Source organism: Panthera onca, chromosome B3 (assembly GCF_046562875.1).
Source record: "Panthera onca isolate mPanOnc1 chromosome B3, mPanOnc1 haplotype 2, whole genome shotgun sequence".
NCBI lineage: Eukaryota > Metazoa > Chordata > Mammalia > Carnivora > Felidae > Panthera > Panthera onca.
In genome coordinates this window covers 2,984,596-3,011,156 of record NC_138344.1, presented here as the reverse complement: position 1 = coordinate 3,011,156, position 26,561 = coordinate 2,984,596, and the positions used below count along the sequence as shown (strand labels likewise).

At 46.4% G+C, this 26,561-nt stretch overlaps 2 protein-coding genes across 3 annotated transcripts in view; one reads left to right on the top strand and one right to left on the bottom strand.

The window, feature by feature from the left end:
• Positions 1–1,175: 1,175 nt before the first annotated feature.
• Positions 1,176–19,767, bottom strand: SAXO2 (stabilizer of axonemal microtubules 2). Its single transcript, XM_060617519.3, has 4 exons — positions 19,604–19,767; positions 16,739–16,918; positions 11,398–11,600; positions 1,176–2,963 (listed from the first exon to the last, which is right to left on the bottom strand). The coding sequence occupies exons 1-4, from the start codon at positions 19,639–19,641 to the stop codon at positions 2,020–2,022; spliced, it is 1,365 nt and encodes a 454-aa protein (XP_060473502.1). The 5' UTR covers positions 19,642–19,767; the 3' UTR covers positions 1,176–2,019.
• Positions 19,768–19,789: 22 nt separating this feature from the next.
• Positions 19,790–26,561, top strand: part of EFL1 (elongation factor like GTPase 1) — a 123,435-nt gene continuing 116,663 nt past the window's right edge. The window contains exons 1-4 of one of the 2 annotated variants that reach the window (XM_078449081.2): positions 19,790–19,910; positions 20,686–20,795; positions 23,664–23,731; positions 25,281–25,365. In XM_078449081.2, the coding sequence (XP_078305207.2) occupies positions 20,705–20,795; positions 23,664–23,731; positions 25,281–25,365 (244 nt within the window). In that variant the 5' untranslated portion in view covers positions 19,790–19,910; positions 20,686–20,704. The remainder of the gene's footprint in view (positions 19,911–20,685; positions 20,796–23,663; positions 23,732–25,280; positions 25,366–26,561) is intronic. The other variant, XM_081795826.1, reaches the window with a different exon arrangement.

Below are 26,561 nucleotides of genomic sequence, written 5' to 3'. Positions count from 1 at the left end.
CTGATGGCTCGGAGCCTGGATCCTGTTTCCGATTCTGTGTCTCCCTCTCTCTCTGCCCCTCCCCCGTTCATGCTCTGTCTCTCTCTGTCCCAAAAATAAATAAAAAACGTTGAAAAAAAAAAAAAGAAGCTTTCCCCGAATTCCCGGGCTAAGTGGCCCATCTGTACTCTCTTCCAATGTCTTATTCACGCCTATTATATTGGGTGTTAGATCACGGGGAGACACCATTATTCAGCTCTGTGTCCTCAGCCCAAGTCACATTGCCACGGGAAACCCCAGGGTAAGTTTACTATGGGGAGCCTTTGTCCAGGGAAGAGACCACCCCCATTAGATTACAGAGGGATTTGCATGTGCAGCATCAGAAAATGGGCCAGGATGAGAGTGCTATCATATTTTCTAATTTTTTATTTTGAGTATATAATCATGTTTTTTTATTATAAAGGTAAGAATATCTAGTTATGTACAGGTTAACCTAGGTAAGAGTTCATTACAAAGGCCTCTTTTCCGGAGAAAATTTTGTGCAGAAATGACTTCCTGAAAATGCATTTTATTGATGCTTTATTAATGTTGCATAAATACAGAATTCTACATGTCCTAATTTTCACTAATCAATACAAACGTACATACACACAAGCTACTTTCAAATAAACATTTTAACCAAACATTGGTGGACCTATTCTCAAGCACATAGTTTGAAGGAATTCTAAAGCTACAAAAGAATACACTTCGTGATAAATCATACTCTCCCCTAATGCAATCATCCAGCGAAGAAAAAATAAAAACAGGCGTTTAATTCGTTAGGAAATCGTCAGCATTTATAAATGCAATATGTTCTTTCTGCTTCACTCACTGACATCATTCTTTCCCTCCCTTCTTAGCGCTTAGCTAAGCTTAGAAGAAGGACATAATTATGCTCCAGACCGGGCCTGCTGCTGCTTCTGAACCATGACTCCAGGCATGGCAATTAGGTACGTCATGACCCGGGGTTACCCTGAAGAGTCTTCAGAGCCATCGGTCATTCCTAAAACTACTCGAACACACAGTGTTTTCCTTCCTACAAATACTGTCTTTCAAACCACACGACTCTCCTAGTCCAAGCTCTCTATGCTCTGTGACGGGTTCTCAGGCGCTTGATTGAGGACAAGACTCAGAAAGCTTACTCCTCATAAGGCCAGAAAGTGAGTGTTGAGGAGGTAATGACCCTCGTTTGGAAAAGGAGAAAACAGGTTCAAAAGAGAGACTGAGGGACTTCGTAACAATCTCTGACACTTGTTTGGCACTTTGACTTTTGGGTTTCGATGAACCATCTGCCCCGATGCTCGAAACGATGTTTGTGAGCTGAGCAGAGCAAATCTCCTTTTACACATGGGGACACTGGGGCTCAGAGACACCCGTCACTGGCCTAGGGGGTCGCAAATAGAAACTGTTGTCGCTGGAACCCGAACTCAGAGCCTTGATTCCCGGCGCGCAGAGCCGTTGCTGGTCACACGGTGGCTCCTTTTATGAACTTGAGCATCGTGAGGAGCGGTGCAGTCACCCCTGGCACCGCTAACCACGGTGCAGGGTGTCCACGCCCTGAAGTCTGAGATGAAGACCGTCGCCCGGATGAGGAATCCACGTGTCGTGGTCAGAGGTGTGCTGGACAGTCCCAGTGCACTTGACACATGATAACCAGGTTGTGAGTGACCATGTAATTGTCGTAATTAAAAGCATAAGTATAAAGGGTAATCGATCAGAGACAAGCGACCAAACGGTAGGTTGGGGATCAAAATAGTTCAGATGGGAATGCCCGTTAATTCAATTTTCAGAATAGCAGAGTAGAGAACAATCTTGGCGAGAGATCAATACAAAATAGATTTTCAGGTCCTCGCTTCCCATAAGTAATTTTCCAATTTTCTTGTTTAAAATTTTAAAATGATTTCTTTTACCTCTCCCCTCAATTATTCTCACTACCAAAAATTGGCTTTGCCTTTAGAAAACCAATATCCTGTTAGCTTCCTTTCGAACGTGATTTGACGATTAGAAGGCCTCCACCGTGGGTGTGATCTTGCGGAAGAAGTGATGACCTCGAGAATTTGTATTTTCAAAGATATAACCCGGAGGAGAGGGGAAGCTGGCGGGGCAGATTTCCCGTTTCTTTGGTGTGTACTCTAGACAGTACATGGTTGTGTCATCAAATGAAGCAGAACTCTTCACGGGAGCGTGCACGGGTTTGCAGCTCTGTGTTGCATTCAGCTCATGTGGCACATAGTGAGACCTGAAAGTGGTCCGACCATCAAATTTTCCAGATGGGTTGGGAATCTGCTGCTGCTTCTTAATAAGTCCTTGACGACAGCTTTCCCAGGCTGGAAAATCTTCCTTTGTGGTGCTTTTTCCTTGGAAAGGAAAGTTGTTATTTCTTTTCTGAGAAACTGGCCTGATGGGAACAACACGTTTGGTCTGATAGGGAACGTAGTCAAGATGGCTTGTGCTGTTTAACTGCATGGTGCCTGTGGGAGGGACATACTCTGGTGTTTTCTTGACTGCAGGCGGTGGGATTTCCCATGGTTGAAAGCTTTCGCGGAATTCGGTGCTTCCTTCAAAATGAGCATTTTGGGTCACTCTGGTGTATGGAGGTCTGCAGAGTTTTGCAGATTCGCCAACAAGGCCCTGAAAGTCATACCGGTGAGTTGTGAGATCCTCAAAGGGTTGGGTGGTTGGCTTGTAAACCTCTTTTGGCCTTGAAAACTTGAATTCTAGCTGATAAGGTACATAGTCAAGGCGGTGACTTGTGTCACCATTAAAAGGGACAGTAGAACGTTTGATCACAGGGCTGGGTTTAAAGCTTTGCCGAGGCTGTATCTCCCGAGGAACATAATCATCCTGAAATGTAGTTGAATTTCCAAATTTCACGGCGGGGGGATGATACGTTTGCTCTGGTTTATAAAGGTCCGTTTTCTGAATGTCCCAAGCCCTGTAATCATCTTGAAAATAAAAAAGAGAGCATTTTAAAATACTGAAGAAAACAACCATCTTCTAAAAATCATGGCTTGCTTACTTCTCTCATTGCCAAACATCTTTTCATTTCCTTCATAAATCTGGACAATAATCGAGTATGAAGTTGCTCACGTTCCCCTGGTTTGTTTCTTCTTCATGTTCACCTGTCTCTTCTATCATCCCACTTTAGTACATATAACTTTCTACTTCTAGACTTACCTGAATACGCAACAAGGGAATGGAACATCTGAGCTGGATTGTTGATAGTTTTTGAAAGCCTGTGTTTTGGATAAAGGCAGAGTTTAGGAGGTTATGGCTGTGTTTTCCAGGAACTGCTTGGGGTTTTCACTATAACTCAAGAAATGCTAAAGGAAACCATAAAATCTAGGGATTAACATGAAATCAAAGGCCCTGATGTGTGGGCAAAAGTGACGTGGGTATTATTCCTTGGTTTCGGAGGGACTCCTCAAAGGAGAGAGAATTTCAATTCCATTATACTTTAGGAACAGGACTCTCTGAGCAAAGATACAGAATAACTTGTACTGTCCCAGAAAGTTTATTGGCTTCAACTTTAACTTCTCAGAAAATGGACTTCATGTCATTCCCCAAAGATAGGGGGCCATCTAGAGGCCAGAGGCCTGAAATGAGTGCTTTCAAACATGTCAGAAATTGTATGTAGAATTTACAAGTGAACATCAGAGCTAAGTCTGAGATTTAGCATTAAATACCTAAATTCCGCTTCTTGCAGCCTACCTAGACCATGGGTGGGAAACTGAAGTACTTATATTTCAACTGAGGGTTATTTAGTTTTTCTATTTCTAGATGAGAAAGGTAGTAAGATAAGAAATACTGTGGAAAATGGGGCACCTGGGTGGCTCAGTCGGTTGAACGTCCGACTTCGGCTCAGGCCATGATCTCACAGCTCATGAGTTCAAGCCCTGCGTTGGCCTCTGTGCTGACAGCTCAGAGCCTGGAGCCTGCTTTGGATTCTGTGTCTTCCTCTCTCTGCCCCTCCCCTGCTCATGCTCTGTCTCTGTCTCTGTCTCTCTCTCTCAAAAATAAACATTAAAAAAAAATTAAAAAAAAGAAATACTGTGGAATTGACTTTACCCAAAAAAGATGTACACTGAAGACTAATTTATAAAAGACAGAAGTCATACAAGATAACATATAAGAGTCTAGGCTACAGTCCATGCAGTGTCTATTGGAAAGGCCAAAACTCAAATGCTTTTTATGGGGATACCTCCTTTGGAGAGAAGAATTTCTCATTCACAAACATTTCTGCCACAGTGGCCACCTTTGGGACCAAATGATCACTTCCATCTCATCAAGTACTGGTGTTTGGATGAGAGTGGATGCCTGGCCTGAGAGCAGATCATCTATAGGCTAGTAGGGATCTACAAAACAGCCTGGCAAGAAGAGACGAGCTGGGTAAGCAATTCTTGTCCTTGTGAACCCAAATTTGAAAACATGGAGCCAGATAAACGCGAGAGATGCATCTACAAGGATGCCATGTAGTAGATAGAATTGGAGAGCTATGGTAAGCCGAAGACTTCAAAATCCACCTGTAGGGCAACAGAATTGATAAGTAGACAGAGGAGCCCAGGTAGTAGAGTGGCAGTCAGAGCAGATGCATGCAGAGAAGTGAAGAGGCTGTAATAGAACCCATGGGGCTCTGGCAGAGAGCGGGGAGGGAGGGAGTAGCTCCGCCCTCAAGCTTCCTCTGTACCCGATGGCTTTCCACTACCAGGTCACGGGAAACTCTCTTTTTCTTGAGGTACCATGAACGAATCTCTGTTGTTTGCAATGTCAAGTATAAAATTATAACACTTATTCACTAGAAGGAAATCGTAGGGTGCTATTGAAGGTCTGTAGTCCGGCCTTGCTGCCAAAATGACCGAGAAAAAGATGTTAATTTCAAAAAAAAGAAACTAAATAGAAGAGGGTAGTTCTCCCTTGCCAAACGAGCTTCAGTTTTCAAAAGGGAAGCAAGAATTTGGAGACCGAAACACAAGATTTCACAGTACACGTTACCATGGATATTGGTTTCAGATAAATGTAGAAAATTGATTTTCCTTTTATACATATACCTATGCTCATATGCATGGAATATTGATTGTTCATTCTGGAGTATTTATTGATAATGTTCAAGCAACACCTTTAAAACGTAATATTTATTAATATAATCTATTTTTCGTGTCTTATGACACTGATAGAAAGGACAAATGTAGTGCCATGCGTATCTAACAGTGCAGTCTGGTCCTTTGGCAACTGCGGTATTGCCCTGGTTAGATAAGGGAAATTCTGTTTCCTCTGCTCATTCTTTTGATTTCTAGCCACTTGCTCTCTTCTGATCAGCCTCACGTCCATGTGTTTGCTCACCATCAATGTTTGAATGTAGAGCTCCATCCCCATCCTTATATAATGAGCTGTTCTAGGTTCCTCTTTGAGGACAAGTTGCACAAAGTTCCTCTTTGAGGACAAGTCCTGAGTTGCACATGCTAGTTCTTTTCCTTGGTACTTTGGAACCTGTTCCCTGTGGCATCTTATGGCACCAAGGACTTGGAAACAGCTTTTACAAAGCCAGGGAGCTCCATCCTGAGCATTTCTTTCTCAATCTGTATATCATCAAAGAAGTCCCATGGTTTTAATACTACCTGGAAGCTGATGATTTCCAGAAGTGAATCTCCATTCTAGACTTCCTTTCAAACACCAAACCCACATATACATCTTCCTACTAGATATCCCTAGTAGATATCAGAGGTAAACTGAAACTTAGTATGCTCAAACTGAAAAATCAATCTTGAAGTGTTAATTGAAATTTTATTTCATTTACATTTAATGTAATGAATGGTCTAGTTGAGTTTAAGTTGACTATATTGTTGTTTGCTTTTGATTGTTCCCACATGTCCTTTGTTCCCTTACCCCTTATTTTCTGCCTTGTTTTAGATAAAGGGTATTTTTATTATTCCATTTTCTCCATTAGCACTTTAATTATAACCGCGTATTTTTAAAACTTTTTTTAATGTTTATTTTTTGAGAGAGAGAGAGAGAGAGAGAGGAGGGGCTGAGAGACAGAGGGAGACACACAATCCAAAGCAGGCTCCAGGCTCTGAGCTGTCAGCACAGAGCCCGACGTGGGGCTCAGACTTATGAGCAGTGAGATGATGACCTGGGCCAAAGTCAGACCCTTAACCGATTGAGTCACCCAGGTGTCCCAAACGTCACATATTTTTAGAATGAAAATGCATTTTTTTCCTATTAGGGGATCTTTTGGACCTACTTGAACTTAAATTGATATTTTTACCCCTTCTAGAACAGTGGAAGAAACTTTCAACAGTTTAATGCCATTTACACCCTCATGCTGTATTTTGTGCTATATTTTACTTCCGTATTTATATAAAAATACATAATATAATTATTATTGTGACTTTGAGAGGTCGGTGTTCTCTTATATTTACCCACATAGTTAACCTTTCTGTGTGTTTCATATCTTCGTGCATTTCATGCTGCCCTCTAGAATCATTTGCCTTCCACCTGAAGACATTCCTTTACTACTTTTTGTAGTATGGGCCTGTTACTAACAGATTCTTTGAGTTTTTTGTTGTTGTTGTTGTTTTCCAAAAACATTTTTATTTTGCCATATTTTTTGAAAGATATTTTCATTAGATGTGAAAATCTGGGATTCATTGGGTTTAAAGTTCTTGGTTCTTTTTTTCCTTTCAACACTTTAAAGATGTCATCCCATTATCTTCTGGATTCCATAGCTTCAGATGAAAAGTTAGGTATGTTTCTGATTTTTCTTTTTGTGAATAATGTGTAGTTTTGCTACTTTTGAGAATTCATCTTCACTTCATTTTCAGAAGTTTGATGATAATTGCCTAGCTGTGGTATTCTTTGTATTTATCTATTTGGGGATTTGTTGAGCTTCTTGAATCTGTGGCTTGGTTCTTTCATCAATTTTGAACATTTCTTGACCATCTCTCCAAATATATTCTGGTTCTTCTTAGGTCTCATATTTCACCAAGTGCTAGATGTCACATATAAGAAAGCCATAGACATTGAAATCAATGTTATTTTCAACAGGAGAAAGCTTGCTTTTTTCGGTGTTAGGCTGATCGCCTTGATCCAATCAGGAACTGAGCTAGGTTGGTGCTCAGAGGCACTTTTAGTTAGACATGGTCTTCCTTTAGATACAAGTGTGTCAAGGACAAGAACTGTGGTGTGTTTGTGGTAGAGCCCTCATTCTGTGGGACTTTGTTTCCTAAGCACCTACTCCCAAGCACAACTGTGGGATACTTCTGTGGGATTCTTTCTGCCCTAGTCTCCTAGCCCACCATGCCCCCGAAACACTCTGCAAACACCCCACAAGGAAAACCAGCCATACATCTGGAGGACTTAATAGATTCCAACTTGTCATACCAAGCCCACATATCAGGCGCTCCACTGGATTCCCTTCTCCCAGTAGAGTCTTTCTGCTTATGCCAAGCCCAGTCTTCAGCCTTGGCCTGCATTTGACAAATGGTCCAAGGGATGTAAACAGCTATCTTAGTTCACCTAGGAAGGCATGCACCATCTCTGGAATTTTAGTTCTTTCCTTTCACAGCTGTCTAATGCCATTAAAAAAAGTTTTCTTTCCAGTTAAAAAATGTATACATAGGGGGGCCTGGGTGGCTCAATTGTTTGAGTCTGACTTCAGCTCAGGTATGATCTTATGGCTTGTGAGTTCGAGCCCCATGTTGGGCTCTGTGCTGACAGCTCAGAGCTTGGAGTCTGCTTCAGATTCTGTCTCTGTCTCTCTCTGCCCCTCCCCTGCTTGCACTCTGTCTCTCTCTCTCTCTCTCTCAAAAATAAACATTAAAAATAATAGTAACAGGGGCACCTGGGTGGCTCAGTCGGTTAAGTGTCCAACTTCGGCTCAGGTCATGATCTCAAGATTTGTGGGTTCAAGCCCTGCGTCGGGCTCTGTGCTGACAGCTCAGAGCCTGGAGCCTGCTTTGGATTCTGTGTCTCCCTCGCTCTCTGCCCCTCCCCTGCTCGCACTCTGTCTCTGTCTCTCTCAAGAATAAACAAACATTTATAAAAATAAATAAATAAATAAATAAATAAATAAATAAATAAATGTTTAGACATATCTTTAGCTGTTGCAGTGGAAATGATGCAGTCTGCCATTTACTATAGGCTGCCTGGAAACAGAACTCACCCACTTTTAGTAGCTATGATAAAAACGTTAAGCACCTCAGTCTGTGATCAAGGCTTCACAATCTGATCTCCATCTACATTTCTAGAATTAGACCCCAATCTCGCATTTCCTCCTCTGATGTTTACCCAACAACCATTGTATTTTTCTGGCCTTCCGCGTTTTTGCTCATTTCACCCTAGTTTTTGTGATGTCCTTCCCTTTCCTGTAGACCAGTACTTACTAGTCTCTGATACATTCCTGGGCTGGCCTGAAGTGTGATGTTGCTCAGTCTAAATTTTTTTTTTTTTTTTTTTTTTTTTTTTAATTTATTTTTTTTGGGACAGAGAGAGACAGAACATGAACGGGGGAGGGGCAGAGAGAGAGGGAGACACAGAATCGGAAACAGGCTCCAGGCTCCGAGCCATCAGCCCAGAGCCTGACGCGGGGCTCGAACTCACGGACCGCGAGATCGTGACCTGGCTGAAGTCGGACGCTTAACCGACTGCGCCACCCAGGCGCCCCTCAGTCTAAATTTTTGAAGCATGAGTTGTTCCATCAATTTTTTAGTGAATTATCCTCCTCCCTAGTAATAACACATACATTTTTTTTAAGTTTATTTATTTTGAGGGGGTGGGGAGAGAGAGAGAGAGAGAGAGAGAGAGAATCCCAGAGAGAGAGAGAGAGAGAGAGAGAGAATCCCAAGCAGGCTTCGTGCTGTCAACACAGAGCCCAACACGGGGCTTGAAGTCCCGAACCATGAGATCATGACCTGAGACAAGTTCAAGAGTCAGACACTCAGCCAAATGAGCTGCCCCAGCACCCCAATAACACATATTATTTATTTCTACTAAAGCTATTTAATTTTTTATGCTACTATTGCTTTTTTTCCTCAACCATAAAGTTTCTACTTGTCAACAACTATGTTTGATTCGGATCTCTGTATTCCCTACAGTGGCTAGCACAGAGCAGAGAAATCCTGAAAACATTTATCAAATCAAACACTGGCCTATTTTCATCATCTATGTTTTAATATGAATGACCTTCTAAAGTGAGGCTTCTGGGGGCAGATGCATTTCTGAGAGTAGCCTGTCTCATAGAACTACATCTCCAGAACTAGATGTTACCCTTCTCGCCACCACCCTACAGGCTTTTTTCTTCCTTTCTCTTTATCGTATCCCACTTCTGTCTTTCCTCTGTTGTCTGATTCTCGATGAATAGCGAGAGGGTCTCTTACTATGATTTCTTGTCAGCTACACGCCTGTCCTTAAATAGGTGTCTATAAAATCCCGCAATACAATCATCACACAGAACTATGAGTTCTGCCTCGGCCCTTAATATTTATGGTCTCATGCTCCCAAGCCTGGAAATACAAAGTAACCTCTCCTCACTAGGAAAGATGAGAAGTGAGAAACCAGAGGCACCCCAGGAATCCTCAACATTGGCTTATGGGGGTGAAAGTATGGAAATCTATAGGAAACCCAGGTAATGAGAAGCTAGAACCAGTGTGTGTGTGTGTGTGTGTGTGTGTGTGTGTGTGTGTGTGTGTGTTATGTGTAATAGTCACAACCTCAGGGAATACAAACATTAGTGATACTTTTCCATCGATCTTGTAGGAAAAAGAAAAGAAAATCTTACCATGGTTGGTAAAAGACCCAGTCATTTTCATCAAGTACCTTCTACATCACCTTGTTATGCAGCACATGACCTCCACTGCATACGGGTAAATTCAGATCTGCAATTGCTAAATGCTATATTGCATTACAACAATATACTTATTCACCATACACATTGTCTTAAAACTTCGTTTTAATGTTTGGGTAGCATCTTACGTGATCGCAGCTTAAGAGACAGAAAGCACGTTGCCCCCGACCTCCCTATACGTAGATCCTAGAGTACTGATAATAGGCACTTTACCTACGCATCGAACTGGTGAGGGGGATATTTGAAGAACACATAGACCTCCAGCTATTGCCCATTTAAACTATAAACCATTGCTTTCATTGTGGGTGACATCACTGTTACAAAGGGGTTTTATCTGAGGACATACCATTCAGCTATATCACGTAACTAACAAAAAGGATATCAGCTTAAAAACGCAATTACATTATCAAGAAAAAATATGGAAAGAATATGTACTAACAAGATAGGCTTTAAAAAGAAAGACCCCGTTCCCCAAAAGCAATAGAGTATTTTAAAATCAACTTGGTTTTTGGAAAGAAACTAGCCATACACTGTCCAGCCTCTTACTCTTCTAAGTCAGCGGCCCACAGAGAGAAGGTGTCATCACACTTTGTCCCTGCTAGAAGCCTTAGAGGAGTAAGTTCCCTAAGTGGTGCACCACCATTGTCCCCGGATGGATAAGCCGATTTTGGTCTGAGTTCAGTATCAGGAAGCATCTGTGCCCAGATCTAAGCCTTATTCTTCACCCTAGCCCTTGTCACTCGAAAGGGAATAAATATTTGGTTCTGCATCTGCTCTTTTGCTTTCAGTTGGCTCAGAACTTAAGTGGTGAAGGGTGTCGCTCTTTACTTGACCTTCTCAAAGACTCCAGTCCGCTCGGTAGAGTTTCAGCTCATTCTGGAATTGCAGGCAAGGAACAGTGCCAAGTAACCGTGGCACAATGTGACAAAGATGATATAATGCTTGTTCACTGGCAGCCTTTGCTTTTACACTTGACCCTTGACCAACACAGGGGTTAGGGGCACTGACCCCCCTGCACAGTCAAAACTCTGCACATAACTTTGACTCCCAGAACAACTAATGGCCTACTGTTGGCCGGAAACCTTAACGACAGTTAACAATAGTTAAGGTTCCTATACATCCACAGTCAATGTATATTTTGTATGTTACACGTATTCTGTGTTGTGCTCTTACAACGAAGTATAAGCCAGAGAAAAAATGTGATTCAAAGAATCATAAGGAAGGGATAATACATTTGCAGGGCTGGGCTGGACTGTATTTCTGGAGAAGCCACACATACGGGGACCTGGCTCAACTGTATATGTTTTTAGACAGAGAACATGAATTAAGTGGCTACATTTGGAAAGAAACCCAGGCCTTTTAACTCTCAATGAGGCAAATGGTCTTTCTTCACTATACAGTACTGCTTTGACCAAAGCCAAAAAAGGTTCTCCTGAGTCGTGGGAGCTAAGTTTGGCCACACACCAAATTATGATTTGACGTTGGAGAGAAGTGAGTTTAGGTTTTTTGGCTCCTTCATTTTTGAAATGCCAAGTTACCTTTATAGGTTGGGACAGTGTCCAACTTTCCTTGTTTAGCTTGTTGTCTCTCCAAAGGCCGGATGATGGCCACAGGCTGCACTTTGTAAGAATTGAAATCCCGTTTGTACGTAGTGCCAAGATCAATCTCCCCCTGTTTTGGTTTATATTCTTCTGGTACCTGGCGAGGCTGTTTGACTATTTCATAAGGACGATAATCCGATCTGAAACATATAAATTTGAAACATAGCCTCACAGTTTCTTAATTAGAAATAATCATTATCTCAACGCAGCATTGAAATTTTCAAGGTCTTTTTTTTTCATTTGAAAAGTCTAAGAAGATATTAAAATGGTGGCAGTTGATAAACTACTTGAGAGAAATAATTCCTTTATGTCCTATCCAGTGACTAAATACGTTAAGAAAAAATATGTCAAAAATCCTGGTTTTCAAAACATCATTACAACGGATCTTCAGTTGACTGGATCTTACATAAATAAAATCTTTAAGTAACAGAATTTTTTTCTAACCTAGAAGGAAATTTTCGGATTTCATGAATCTAAAATCTACCCCCTGGGTCCACTTTGTCCAAATCTTTATTCGTCCTACCTAAAGACTAAGCTATTTGGGCATGCTCTCTTCTTATTGAGATCATAAGATCTTCCTGCTTAGTATTGAATCATCAGTTACGTGGATAATTAACACCTGAACTCTGGACTTCAGCCTTAAACCGCATTCATAGTATGGATGTGATTCTGCCTCATCTCCGGACCTCCCAGAAGCCCTTGCCACAGATGGGAGCTGTGTGGCGATGCGGCCACCCTGGGCATCACGTAACCTCACGGGGCAGAAGGAGAGCTGCAGACACTTGGGTTGGCTGGTGGGGTGAGGAAGGGAGGTGACAGACCCAGCGTGATCAGACTCCCTGGGTCCGAATCCCGGCTCTGTCGTTCACAAGGTGCGTGACCTTGGATGACTCAGTTAACCCTCCTGTGCCCCAGTTTCCTGACATATAAAATGGGCCGATCTTGCCATGTACCTCACAGGGTTATTTCAGAACTGGCACATGTACAGGCGTGCACGCCCACATATTTACGAGAGCTTGGTGCCCAGTGAGGGCAACACGTTAGCCACTACTATTTATTATTACTACAAGTCTTCAAAATTGCTTTCTTCTCTTCTGGACTCCCCTGTGTCACTCATTTTAGTTGTTTAAACCATCGTGTACTAATCACTACTTTCTGTGTGTGTCCATAAGCAACACTGAACACTTGTTCCCTATTTAGCGAAAGGCATCCCGGCGACTTGAGCTGCACAGTCGGAAAGCCAGGACTCACCGTCAGGCCTCAGCAATCCTATCAGCGCGGCCTCCGAATCTCTTGCAGACCCCACCCTTTCCTCCTCTGTGGCGCTACCAGAATGGCCCAAGCTTTCCTAATCCCTGTTCAAACCTATTAGCTTCTCTCCAGTCTGGTCTCACGTTGCACCCAAAGGAATCCTCTCACTTGTAAGTTTGATCAGGTCATTCCCACCGGTATCTCCCTCACCCCTTCCAAATGCAAACAGGTGGGTGGACAAGAAAAGAAACTTTCAGCGGCTTCGTGTGGCTCCAAGGACATGGCAAAAACCGCCGGGGGCCTCCTCCCCCTAGCCTCAGCACTGGCTTCCTCCTGCAGGGGGAGGCGGCCTTCTCTAGGAATTGCCTTCTCTCCCCTCCCCTCCCCTCCCCTGCCCTCCATCTTTGCCGGGAATGCACTTCCTTACCTACTTAATTCAGTCAGTTGCTTCACACCTGTAGGGATTTAGCTCCCTCTTCTCTTCTCCCTGATAAAGTCAAACCTTTTATTCTGGCTCTCAAGTCACCTTGTGCCTGTCCTTCACGCACGTGATCACTGCTGCGATTTTGTACTTCTTCCCAGTGATGTGTCGCTACCTTCGCTGGACTGCAGAGTCTGTGAGCACAGAGATCGTGGCCGGAACCCCATGCTCACCGCTGTGTGCCAGGGGCTTCGCGTAGGGCCCGACACCTAACAAATGCTTAGTAAATATTATTTAGTGGATAAGTGGTAGAAATCACATACCTCTTACTCTCAAGACATCTGAGTTGTTCTTTGCTCTTCCTGAATGCCAGCTAGAGGGGAGCGGGCTAAAATGCGATCAGGGAGATGACAGAGAGAAAGCGTAGAAGTCTTAGTTCCTCTAGGTGGATTCGCTAAGTGTTAGAAAGTATACCTCCAAACCCAAAGCAGCGGTCTATGGAGACGTGGTAGTGGGTAAATGCACTCTCGGCCATCGGATTGGCCCCATACGACGTGACCACAATCATACTTCGGGGCGGGCTTCCCAGCTACCCTGGCAGACATCTAGCTGTCCTGCGGCTGTGACGTTGTACAAAGCATCGAAAATCTTAGAGACAAGTCTAGACATCTGCTCGTTACAGTCCCGTCCTGTGTTACAGAGAAGTACAGAATGACCCTTTATCGGTCGTACCGGCCCATCAGCTGTTGCTGCTTAGTGGGCACAGTCAACATGAGGGAGCTGAGGACGGGTTCTGAACCCCTGGCCTGCAGCCCTCGGAAGTGCTGCTGTTCCCAGTCAAGATACCAAGAAAAGATCCAATGTTTTACTAAGTGTACAGACGGTGATTTAAAAAACGGAAAGTATAGTTGCCTGGGCATATTTGGAACTTTTGGGAGCTGGGACATTTTCTTTTTCTTTCTTTTGTCTTTCTGGTTGGTTGGTTGTTGTGTTTTGTTTCGTTTTTACCATTAAGGGATGCTTGATCAAGTCAACTGACAAAACCAGAATTATGAAACAATTGCCTTTTTAAAGGAAGGTATGGCACGGGGCGCCTGGGTGGCTCAGTCAGCGAAGCGTCTGACTCTTGGTTTCGGCTCAGGTCATAACCTCACAGTTCCCGAGTTCGAGCTCCATGTCAGGTGCTACACTGACGGGGGTGGAGCCTGCTTGGGATTCTCCCTCCCTCCCTCTCTCTCTCTCTCTCCCTGCCCTTCCCCCCACTCCTGCTCGCTCTCTCTCTCTCTCTCTCTCTCTCTCAAAATAAATAAAAACTGAAAGATATGGCATGTCATTCTTTCCCATTTTAACATTTAGAACTAGTAAAATGCAAAACCTTTATTCAACAAATATGCATATTGTGACATTTATTTCAGATCTCCGTTATGAATCATTAAGGCATCAAGGAAGAATGTTAAGGTGAAGAACAAAATGAGCAACATTCCCATTTGCTCTCTCTCAATTGTTCTATTTCTTCACCTCATTTTCAATAATTATAGCTTGTTTATTTACCCGAGTTTTTGTTTCTTGACTGCTATCCTCACAAGGCTGTAAGCAACACAGGGGCCAGGTCCCTCATGGCCCACATCACACTCAGGGACGCTGTAGCACTTGACCCGCTGCACTGAATCTGTGGCAACAGACTGAGCAGCAGTGCTGGTTAAAGATGCAGATTCCTGGGACCTGTGGTTTCAGGTGGAACGCTGGAATCTGCCATTTTAACCCTTCTGGATGCTTCTAAAGCACACCGTATCTGAGGACTGTGGAAGATCTTCAAATCTGTGGACGAGCCACACGTCTACAGAAGTCGAGTGCAATCACCAAAACAATGCTACCTCAAGGGCAGCCCGAAATGTTAGAGGGACAAGTACTGGCCTGAGAGTTCGAAGCTCTCAACCTTGGCTTATGCAAGGAGCATGGGCTCTGTCTAAAATGAGAAGAGAACGGGTAACACTGCAGATTAAAGTGGTTACGGAGCATTTTTAAAACCCCAAGTTATAGAAATCTATCTGATGTGTGCGTTTCCTGACACCAGAAACTTCTATTTATTGATTTTTATACTTAACACCTAAGATTGTGCCTTGACTATGGTGTGCACATTAACAGAATAAAGACAAGAATTAACTCACTGACAAAGGTACAAAACAAATTAAAAAAAAAAAAAAAAAAGCTAAGTCTGGGGCGTCTCGGTGACTCAGTCGGTTGAGCGTCCGATTCTGGATTTTGGCTCAGGTCAGAATCTCACAGTTTGTGGGATCGAGCCCCGCATGGGGCTCTGTGCCGACAGCATGGAGCCTGCTTGGGATTCTCTCTCTCTCTCTCTCTCTCTCTCTCTCTCTCTCCCTCCCCCACTCCTGCACGTTCTCTCTGTGAAAAATAAATTAACTTAAAAAACCAAAACCAAAAACAAAACCAACTAAGTCCCAATGGAAAGTTCAGGGTCAGGAAGACTTCTTTTTGTCTATCCAACACTGAATAAACATGGAGTGTCTACTCTGTGCCAGCAGGCCTCCCACTAGGTTCCTGGAAATAGAACGTGAAGATTTGAATAGACAGTTCCTGCCTGTGTGGGCCTCTGAAATGGGAGTTAATGATAAATAACTAAGGTGCTTTGAGGCCTTACATAGGGGACTTTTACCCAGCCTGCAAACTGGGTACAGTGTCAGAGTGATAACTAGGTTGAGACGTACAGGCTAAGTGGGCATTAACTGGGGTAAAAGGGAGGGAAATTTCCAGGCAAGTGAAATAACATACTGGAAGGCTCTGTGGCAAGGGAGACCTGAGATTTTTCAAGAAATGAAAAATGTCTCGTGGGATGTGACATTAAAAGAGCACGGTGAAAATAAATTAGAGAAGCAAGTACAGACCAAACCATAAAGGGATTTTGGTGGCTATTAAATAAAATGGGAAAGCATAAGTATTTTAGCAAGGAGGTGATAGAATTAGAACTGCATTTTATTTAAAAAAAATTTTTTTATGTTTATTTTTGAGAGAGAGAGAGAGAGAGAGAGAGTGACAGAGTGTGAGTGGGGGAAGGGCAGAGAGGGAGACCTAGGATCCGAAGCAGGTTCCAGGCTCCGAGCTGTCAGCACAGAGCCCGACGCGGGGCTCGAACCCATGGACTGCGGGATCACGACCTGAGCCAAAGTTGGACGCTTAACCGACTGAACCACCCAGGGCCCCTAGAACTGGATTTTAAAGAGGTCATGTCTGCAGGGTAAAGTATAGGAAACAGATCAGAGATGTAAACGCTAGAAGAGATACAGAAAATACAGGAAGCTACTGCATTCCTCTAGTTGGGAGACAGTGGAAAGCAGCAGATATTAGAAGAGATTTTAAGTGGCTAAAACAATAAAACTTTTTGTTGCCCTTTTTCCTTCTCACTGTTTGCCATTCTAACCTAACGCTCGTTTTTCTGTGTTTCTCAAGTTGCGACTCAACTGGTTCCTTGCTTCTTGGGTTGGTTCAACTTCAATCAACTTAATAGTTCAATTTAAAGAATAAAACAACTTTATTAAGCCCAGAAGAGTTGGAGAAAAGTAAAGCAAATAGTTTCTGAATATTTACTTAAATGTCGTTATTCCTTCCATTTTACCACGGCATGCTCGAAATTCTTGCTTGGGCTTCAGACTCTGAGGTGGAGGAACATTGCCATATGTAGGATATTTTTCCAAATATTCAGTTGTGGGGCAGGACGTGCCAGAATTTTCATAAATCCTTGTGGTTCCGTGTGGACAATGATGCCGCCTGTGCAAACATAAATAAACTGAAAGATTATTTTGGCTTTCAAAAATATTTTATATAACTGCATCTTAATCAGAGACCTTCGATAAACATACAATCTCTAAATTTAAAAGAAGCTTTACTAATACACACGAACACACAAAAAAAACCTGTTTATTCTGCAATGGTGTTTACAAAAATAATGAATAAATTATGGTATATCCTTCATGGTGGAAAAAGTTATGGTATTTCCTCTGACAATGATTGAGAGTGTCTTTTTTATTTTACTTTGTTAATGTTTGTTTATGTTCGAGAGACAGAGCACGAGCAGGAGAGGGGCAGAGAGAGAGGGAGACGCTATATCTGAAGCAGGCCCTGGGCTCGGAGCTGTCAGTGGAGACCCGGACGCGGGGCTTGAACTCACCAACGGTGAGATCATGACCTGATGGTGAGTTCAAGCCCTGAGGTGAAGTCAGACGCTTAACTGACCGAGCCGCCCAGGTGCCCCTGGAGTGTCTTCTTATACTAAGAAGCTGAAAAGCTAACATTTCCCAGGCTCTTGGCAGGCAGGCCCCATGTACAATTTAGCTTTCAACTGTTGGGTGTGCTCAGCTGATGCTCTCAGAGAGCACTACACAGGGAGAGAGGCTTGCGGGGTTGTGGTAGAGGCAGAGAGGCTGGAGGAGGCAGGCGTCAGGCAGCCTTCTGGTTTGCAAGGTGGCTTCCTGTCTGGCAGCTTCGGCAGGAAGGAGTGGTTCTGAAGCCCACCGCTCTGTTGCTGTTTCCTGGGTATTGGCAGGGGCAGTGGCTCCCTTGGCAGCCCAGTTCTGAGGTGAGAGTTTTGGGGAACTTTTCCTGAAAAGCTGACTTTGAAAACTGTTTCTTCCGTTCTTCCAACAATTCTGTGAGCTGCATGTACTCCTTAATAAATTCTTTTATGCCTCGACTAGGCAAGAGTAGATTATATTGTCCATGACTAATAACCCTGACCAATATATCATATAAGCTAATAGCAGGTAGTTGTTAAAGAGAATAGGGTTGATCTTAAGGCGTGGCCGTTGCCAGACGCGGAGATTGTAAACAGTGAAAAAGTGGGTTGCGGAACAGTATGTATAATACACTCTATTTCTCTTTCCTTCTAAAGAATGCAAAAACAAGTCTTAAAGAACATTTATTATTTCTAGGACTAGGATGATGAGGGGTTTTCACTATATTCTAGATTTTTTGCCTTGCATGTTCATACAGTGCCTCGTGTATATTCATTTCATAATCAGAAATAAAAAAGATAAAGTTCTTAACAAAACAAACATAAAAATCCAAGCAAACAAAAAAGAAAAATCAGCTCCTCGGGTCTCATATCATTTCGGGCTCCGGGCTATGTGTGAGGACTACTAACCCAAGCCCAGGTAAGGTTGAAGAAAATGCATACACTCTGTAGATGAGTCAGAACCAGCGAGGATATCTAGACTCAGTGAACCCCCGGGGAAGAACGTAAGAGAGATCAGCTGTTTTGCGTGGAGGCTGCTGGACAGCAGGAAGGATTGCAGTGTGCAGAAGGGCGGAGAGGTGGTGTCATGGGCTATTCAAAATTCAAAGTCAGAGGAGTGGAGAGATTCGAGATTACTGGCTGACAGTGGAGGCTTCGGGAAAGTCCTAAAGTGAGTTAGGACCACAGGTGGTCTCTTGGAACAACCAGGGACGGGGAACATAGGTCATGCGTAGAGGTTCTGATACAGGTGCACTGAGTTACAAGAATCAAGTCCAAGCTCTGGAATTTCTCATTATTCTTAGTTTTATTTCTCATGCAAGGCATACATTCACATTGTAACAAAACAAGCTGAAGAGCTTATAAAGGAAACCGGAAAAGCCCGTTCTCCCAACGTTTCCAGTCTCTAGAAACTACTTTCTGACGATCATCTCTGCTTTTTAGTTTTTCTGGAGGCTAGCTACATCTGCGTTTTCGTTTTTTCCTTTCTTTCTTTCTTTTTTTTTTTTTAATGAGCTTTTAACATCTTGATTTATCCGCTTAGATTTACTAACTTTCAAATCCTAACACAGAAAGATTTAATTTATACCGCTCCACTCACTTCCTGTTACATGGTCACTCGTGGATTCCGCGGAACCCACATGCTCCTAATGTTTCTTTAGCAAACAGTGATCGAATCCGTGGGGCCAACAGTGACTCCGCGGAAGAAGACTGTGTTTACAGGGGGTGGGAGGTTGTCACGCAGGGACCCACAGACCAATTCTGGGTTTCGGGGTGCAGGCTGCTCCCATCTCGGTCGGTCAGATCCCCAAGGCGCACTGCTTGGAGGGGAAAGGGGCTACAGTCAGGCTTGGATGGAAAGCTGGGGATGGAAGAAAGCGTGGCGCGGGCTGAGAGCTCATGGACTTGCAGATCGTCCTATTCCTATTCCTTCCTTCCCCCTAAGATGTTGGGGGCATGCACTCTCCCAGCGGGATCTGATCGCACCCCTTAGCAGGCTCTGGACCCGCCGCTCCCGCGCAAGCGTCCTCCGCCCAGCCGGCCGGCGTTCAGTGTGCACCTGGCCAGGGAGTCTAAGAGCAGAACTGTTTCACCCGGGAGCCGGCCGGTGCGGACCCGGGGAGTGCGGTCGCCGCTTCCACGTCCCTTCATCTCCGGGGGGCGGCCACCACGGGGCTCCGGCCACCCGCGCCCCGCCCGCCGCCACGCTGCGCGTTCCTTACCCGCAGGTGCAGATCTGACACAGACACCAGCTCCTCATGCTCGCGGCTGGCCGCTGCCGCCCCGCCGGCCGCTCCGCACCTGCAGCTACGGCCCCGCCGCGGCGCCCGCGGTCGTCAGGGCAACCGCGGGGCCGGGGAGACGGACGCGGAGCCGGCTTCCGGCGCGCGCGGGTCAGAGGTCGTGCGACCGGGAGCCCCGCCCCTAGCGTGCGCGCGCGTCCGGGACCGCAGGGCAGGCGTCGCCGGAGACGCGCGTGGTGTGGCGGGGCCGGTGGCCGAGCGGGGCTGAGCCGGGCGGCCGCAGCTGGTGAGTGCGGGCCTGCGTTGGCCGCCGGCGTCCTCCTCGGCCGGCGGGGGCCCCGGGGGCTCGGGGGGCCGGGGCTAGCGTGGCTGGGAGCGGCCGCCTCCCGCAGCCTTGGGCGCCCCCCCGCCCCCCCCCTCCGCCCACGCCGGGGCCGCCGCCTCCCCGAGCCTGCGGACCCGCGATCCTGGAGACCACGAACGCGGGGCCCCGGGGAGGGGAAGGGAAAGTGGACGGGGTGGGGGGTGGGGGCTTTTTCTTTTGAGAGCAAGGAGAGACTCCAGTGCACCTGTGGGGCCAGTGAGCGTGCGACCCGAAACTTTGTTCGGGCTGGGTAGCCGGTCACACAGCCGGTGCTTTGGTGTCGGGTGAAAGCGAGCAGGGGGGTGCTGGGACGAGGGGCTCGGAGAAGGACCGAGGAGCGGAAGGGACAGGTGTCCGCGTCTCCCCTCCCTCCCGCAGGCGCGCATTCCCCGCGTAGGGTCTGCCTCTGGGCAGTTAACTGCTGTCACCGCCCCGACGAGCTGCGTGACTCCTCGCGGCGGTCCAGTCCCGGAAGAGTGAGCCACCTCCGTCCCACAGGCGTGCTGTGGCCTTCGCTCAGAGGCTCGGAGTGGACTTGGATCTGGCCGGGCGTATCCCTTCAACAGGCGTTCACCGGGCGCCTGGGTTAAGGGGCCTGGGAACTCTTGTCAGTTCCCACCATTGGGGAGGGGGGAGGGGGATGTGAGGCTTTGGTGTTTAGCCCATGTGCCATTTGTAACACATCCCTAATTTTTAGTCCCAGGAAAGAAAGGACCATGGTGCTCAATAGTCTGGATAAGATGATCCAGCTGCAGAAAAACACAGCTAACATCAGGAATATCTGCATTCTGGCTCATGTCGACCACGGTAAGACTCATTGCGGATCGGCTTATTTTCAGTCATTAGGGGGGTGTGTCTGCACATGTGTCAGAGCGGGGAGGGGACGCTGTGGGCTGTTGAGCCTGACGCTTGCGGAGAAGCCAGTATTCCTTTGGAAGGTTGATGTCCGCGGCGCCCCGGCCATAAAAGCGTTTGAAATGAACGCGGCGAACTAGCGATTAGCATTGTTTGGTGCGGTGTATTTCATTGTGTGTTTTTTTTTAAAGGAGACCTTGAGGTTTTGTTGTTGTTGTTGTTGTCGAAATAAGCGTTTTTTGTTTTTTGTTTTTCTTTTAAAAAATTTTTTTTTCCACGTTTTTTATTTATTTTTGGGACAGAGAGAGACAGAGCATGAGCAGGGAAGGGGCAGAGAGAGAGGGAGACACAGAATCGGAAACAGGCTCCAGGCTCTGAGCCATCAGCCCAGAGCCCGACGCGGGGCTCGAACTCACGGACCGCGAGATCGTGACCTGGCCGAAGTCGGATGCTTAACCGACTGCGCCACCCAGGCGCCCCATGTTTTTTTTTTTTTTTTTTTTTTTTTTTTCTTGAAATGGCTTTGTAATCTGAAAAAGTCTAGTCTGGACATAGTGTCTCAGAGCCCGTGTGATGTGATTCTGTTTGACTCGTCGGGTGTTTCTTGAGCGTCTGCTAGATTCGGGGGGGCTTTGCTGCCTGTGTGGGAAGGGCAGAAACCTGTGACTGGGGCAGCAGTGGAGGCCTGGAGGAGATCGGGGGGTCGAGGCAGCACACGGTGAGGGGCAGAGGGTGGACTCCGCGGGTCGGGACAGCTGGAGGGCTGGGAGGGCAGGGATGGGTCAAGAGGTTTCACAGCGTAGTTGGTGTTAAAGGAGACCCTCGCAGGGGGACTCGAGATGGCAGATGGGGACGCACGTTCCAAGTAGGCGAGAAGGGAACGCGTGTGACCGAAGCGCAGGACGCGGGCCGCGCAGAGGTAGCTCGGGGCTGATGGTGCGCCGCTGACACATCCCGTGCTTGCACCACCGCGTTGCTTCCTGCTAAGCGTGCTCTCCCTTTCGCACCCCTTCCTCCTGCAGTAGCCGCAGCGGGCTCAGAGGAGCGGGTGTGGTGGTGAGGGGGTGAGAGGGGAACGTGACGAGGCCGCCTGGGCCATAGCTCACAGAGCGCTTCGTGCCGCCTGGGACTGGGATCCGGGTGAGCGCCCCCGCCCTGGAGTGAGACAGCCCGGGTCGGTCGGAACTCCCTTTCAAGTCACCCGGCCCTTGGGAGCGTCAGCGCGCAGCGTCTAGACCGGGAAGACTGGGCCTGCCTTACGGGGCGGAGGGGACGCTGACGAGGAACCCTTGGCAGGTGCCCGCCCTGTCGTGAGTCTGGTGGTTAACGTTTGCCGTTGGGTAGCAGGGAGCCACCGGGAGAGCAGGATAAAGCAGGGCTGTTGTAATCAACACCGTGGGAAGATTGGTCCGGCGGGAGCGTTCAGTGTGGACGGAAGGCAGAGAGGTCCGTTAGGTGGCTGTCGCTGTGGGCGGAACGGCCGCAGCGGAGTAGCGCGGGAGCTGAGAGGGCTGGTGGGGTCGCTTCGTGGGTGACGCCCGCCCACGGGTTTGTGTAGTTGTGCTGCTCCCATTGCGAGGACCTGAGCTTTGACTGAAGTGTGGGTGTGTGTCCACGTCTGTGCGTTTGCTTCGTGAATTAAAGCACGTGGCAGGTCAGTGGTGTGTGGTCCCAGGGGTACAGCCAAAGTGCTGCAACACGGTGCTCTCTCGGCACCTGACGTCCTCGGGGAAATCTGCCTGCCAGACCTAGAGTGGTACCCGCTGGACGGCGGGGGAGTGACGCCCCAGGCCTGTGCGCACACACAGTATTTACGCGCCACACGGAGAACGCGGCACGTGTGTTCTTCGGTGCTCCCGCTGACTGCTGTCTGGGTTGTACGGTTACCCGTTCCGTGGCTTTGCTAAAATTCTTAGAGTGTACCAGGGACTTGGTTGTCCTAAGAAAAGACCCTCCGTTTGTCACTTCAGCCCAGCATTCTTTAAACAGTTATCTGTTTGTTGCACTTCAGACTGTGTAGTCTTTGTAAAGTCTCGCGTGAAACTCATTGTGTGCCCGAGTCCAGACTTTACCCTGGAGGAGACCCTGGGTGGCCTCAGTGGTAGCTGCGCTGTGGCCGATGTCGTCCGCGGGCTTGCCCTCCGCGGGAGGCGAGGGTGAGCTTCCTGGGTTGCTTTGCTCATAAGTGTTTCCCGAAGACAGTTTAACCGGCAAGTGCCAGCTCGGGCCATCCTTGGAGACATGTGGCAGGTTATATTGTTGTCCCTTGGTGACGTCGTATGCCGTGTACCGTCCAGAGACGGACGTGAGTCTTCTGCCGTCATGTCGTTCTGGCCACCGAGCGCTTCAGTTTGTGGCATGGCCGTTAGGGCTGTCACACGATGAATGTAGCGATACTTGATCGAGTTCTCGTAGGACAGAGTTTAGGGGCCACGTGGACGCTGCGCGTCACACGTTCTCTCCTGTCGCCGGCATGGTAGTTCGTGTCGTCGCTGAAGAGTCTGCATTTTACTCTGTCGGTTATGCTTCGGTTAAAAAAAGTTGCTCGATGACTTTTCGGGGGAGGGCGATGAGATCGCGGGTTGGAGCTACAGATTGCCAGCCCTCTGGAGCCCTAGGGTCTGTGTCCTTCCCCGTGACACTCCGTGCAGACAAACTCTTTGAAATGCTTATTGTGTCTTAACTTCACTCAGTACAGGTAACTGGGAAATCTTGGCTTAACCAGTTCTTAAGGTCAGAAATTAATTCTGTAGATATGCTACATCACCCTTCCCCTTTAGCAAAAGTAATAGATTTGAATTACTATTGTTATCTTAACAGGAAAAACTACTCTGGCCGACTGTCTTATATCTAGCAATGGGATCATCTCCAGCCGCTTGGCAGGCAAGGTAAGTAGTTGCATTCGATGAAGTCTTGTTGCCTTTCGCTAGGTAGCAGCTGTCCGCAGTGTGATGTATTCGTAGACATCCAGGAAGAGTGCAAAGCCCAGTTTAGGTGTCTGAGAAGCTGCTCGTCTGTTTAGCAAGATAATATAGACGTTGAGAAAGGTATTTTATGTTGCTGTATAGTAATATGTCATAAATGCAGAAATGAGTTTTTGTAACAAGTCCGGTGACGGCTGGCCCAGCTGTGGAAGCTCTCACAGAACGTGAGGTTCTGTGGACGACGAGTGTGTGGTTTGGGGAGACGCCGGCAGGTGGGGGAGCACAGTGGACAAAGGGGATCGGGGCTGATTTGGGTGCTGTCCTCGATTCGGGGGGAGCATTTGCCTGGAGGCCCCAGGAGAGGAAAAGTCCTGGTGGAGAGAATGCCGGATTCCGGAAGAACTTGAAGGCAGCTGGAGTCTGAGGGTCATGATGAAAATAGTGTCTTAGGAAATGAAATTAAAGAGATCTTTGTTTGTAGCTGCGAGGGTAAGTTACTCGCAGTAGAAAAATAGAGCAGTTCCTTCCCCCAATGAGTTGAGGATATGGTCAGTGGAGTTGATCCCAGAGCTGGCATTTCCGATGTGTAGGGAAGAGACGAGCCTCTCCACGCATTGTCCTCGGACAGTTGGTTGTCTGCGGGGAAAATAAATAAAATTGGACTTCTCCTTAACACCGCACACAGAAATCAGCATGTAATTGAAACAGTCGGATGTGAGAAGCAAAATTATAAAACTTGGGAAAAGAATATAGGAGAGTACTTCTGTGACCTCAAGAGAAGGTTTCGTCAATGAGACGAAGAAGTACGTCCCGTTATGTAGGTTTGATCAACTCGAGTACGTTGCAACTAAGAACATCTGTTCATCAGGAAATGCCATAAAAAGAGTGAGAAGACAAGCCTGGTAAGTGGGAGAAAATAGTAATAACACATAATTGACAAAGGTCTAATATTCAGGGACTGTAAATAACTTCTGTCTGGAACAAAACAAGTCTGTAATATAACCATTAAAAAGATGGACAAAAATCTTGAACAGGAAGCTCCCAGAAGAGGAATGCCACATGGCCAGTGTGGCAAACTAGGATACTCAACCCCACTGACAGTCGGAGAGATGTAAATTAAAAAAATAATCATTTATCATCGTTTATCAGTATTTGTTTATCATTGATCATGGAAAAAGGAGTGAAGGCTCCTGATGCTTCTAGAGATCTTCGGTTTCAGTGTTTGCCCAGACTTCGTCAGACAGCTTAGGAGCAGGGAGAGAACGACCGGCCCCCGCGTGCTACATGCCGGGGAGGGCGTGTGGAACCGGAATGCGTGCGGAACGTGGTGCTGTCTCTCGGGGCGTCCGCTCTCTTCCCTTGGCAGCTCACCTTCCTCACCCCCTCCCCACGTTAAAAAGCTACGAAGGGCTTTTAGTTTAAAAATGATGTGTTTAAAGCACAAGTCCAGCTCAGACCGTCTTAGTGTCAGCATTTCACTGGGAAGTAAGGATGCGTATGTTGCATTTTGCAGTTAAGGTACATGGACAGCAGAGAAGACGAACAGGTTCGAGGGATCACTATGAAGTCGAGTGCCATTTCCCTACATTATGCCAAAGGTAAATCAATCTGTGTTTTAAAGAAAAATAGTTTGTCTCTTCGGTGTCCTCCTTTCTGTTTCCGGATTAAGCGTACGCTTCCGTTTCCATGCTTTGTACTCCGCGAATTTCCTTCTGGCCTCTGATGATCTGATGCCAGAGTCAGGCTGTCCAGACTCGGATGCAGATGGGGACCTCTGACCGGCCCGAGGGTGCAGAGCTGGCAGTTCACACCTGCCCACGTCCCCCCAGGTGATCGTACGGATTTCTCCACCAGGAGGGTCGCAAGGCCTTAGCCTTCCATTCCTGGCTGGATCCTTCTTCTGTCCTGTGGCCTCAGTACTGGCTTTAGAATCTTACTCGCTTGGGTTGCCATGTTCGTTACAGTTTGCTCTCCCCTAAATCGGGATGTCGTTTTGACGGTAACACTTGCAGAACTGATGTGACAGAAGTAGTCATACAAGTATATGACATACATGTGAATACTCACCAAAAAGCCTGTGTTAGTAAAAATAATGCCGACAACCTTCGTGTCTGCCTTTGGAAAATGGCCAAGTAAACTGATACATCCGTGCTGTGAAACGCACGCAGCTGTGCAAACCACTGTTTGATCTGTATGTTATCGTGTAGAAAAAATGTGTTGACAAAAGCAAGTTGCAGAGTAAATATGTGTAAGATGGGAGTGTGTTTTGGGAATAAAATACCAAGCGTGCAGATAAAGATGTCTGGAAGGCAACGTACCGAAGCCTTAACGCCAGTATCCGCGTTATGTGAAACTTAGTTTTCAAAACGTTTACTTTTGTACCATTTGGAAGTTTTACACAAAATGTGTATTTTTTTAATTAGAAGAAAATAATAAAGCTCTGTTTCATTTCCCTAATGGATCTGTGGTTCGTCTTCCGCAGTGTTCTGTGTCTGACACTGACTCCCAGGAATATTCTGGGAGGTGTGACCGTATTGTCTTTGATGCTGGTCTTTAAAATAGTTTTGTGCTAAACCAGCCCTGAAGCTCTTGGGTATTCTTGGTGAATTCCACGTGTTTAATATTTAAAGTAACGGCTTCTGTTTTTAAAACTACCTCTCACGTTTTAAAAGGTATGTCCTCCTTCTGTGAGCCAGCCAATGGGGCAGCGCTCCGTTTATTTGCCACCTCCCCTTATTTTTATAGACCTCACGAGCTTTGCAGCCTGCCTTTTTCCACACTCGGACCGTTCGTC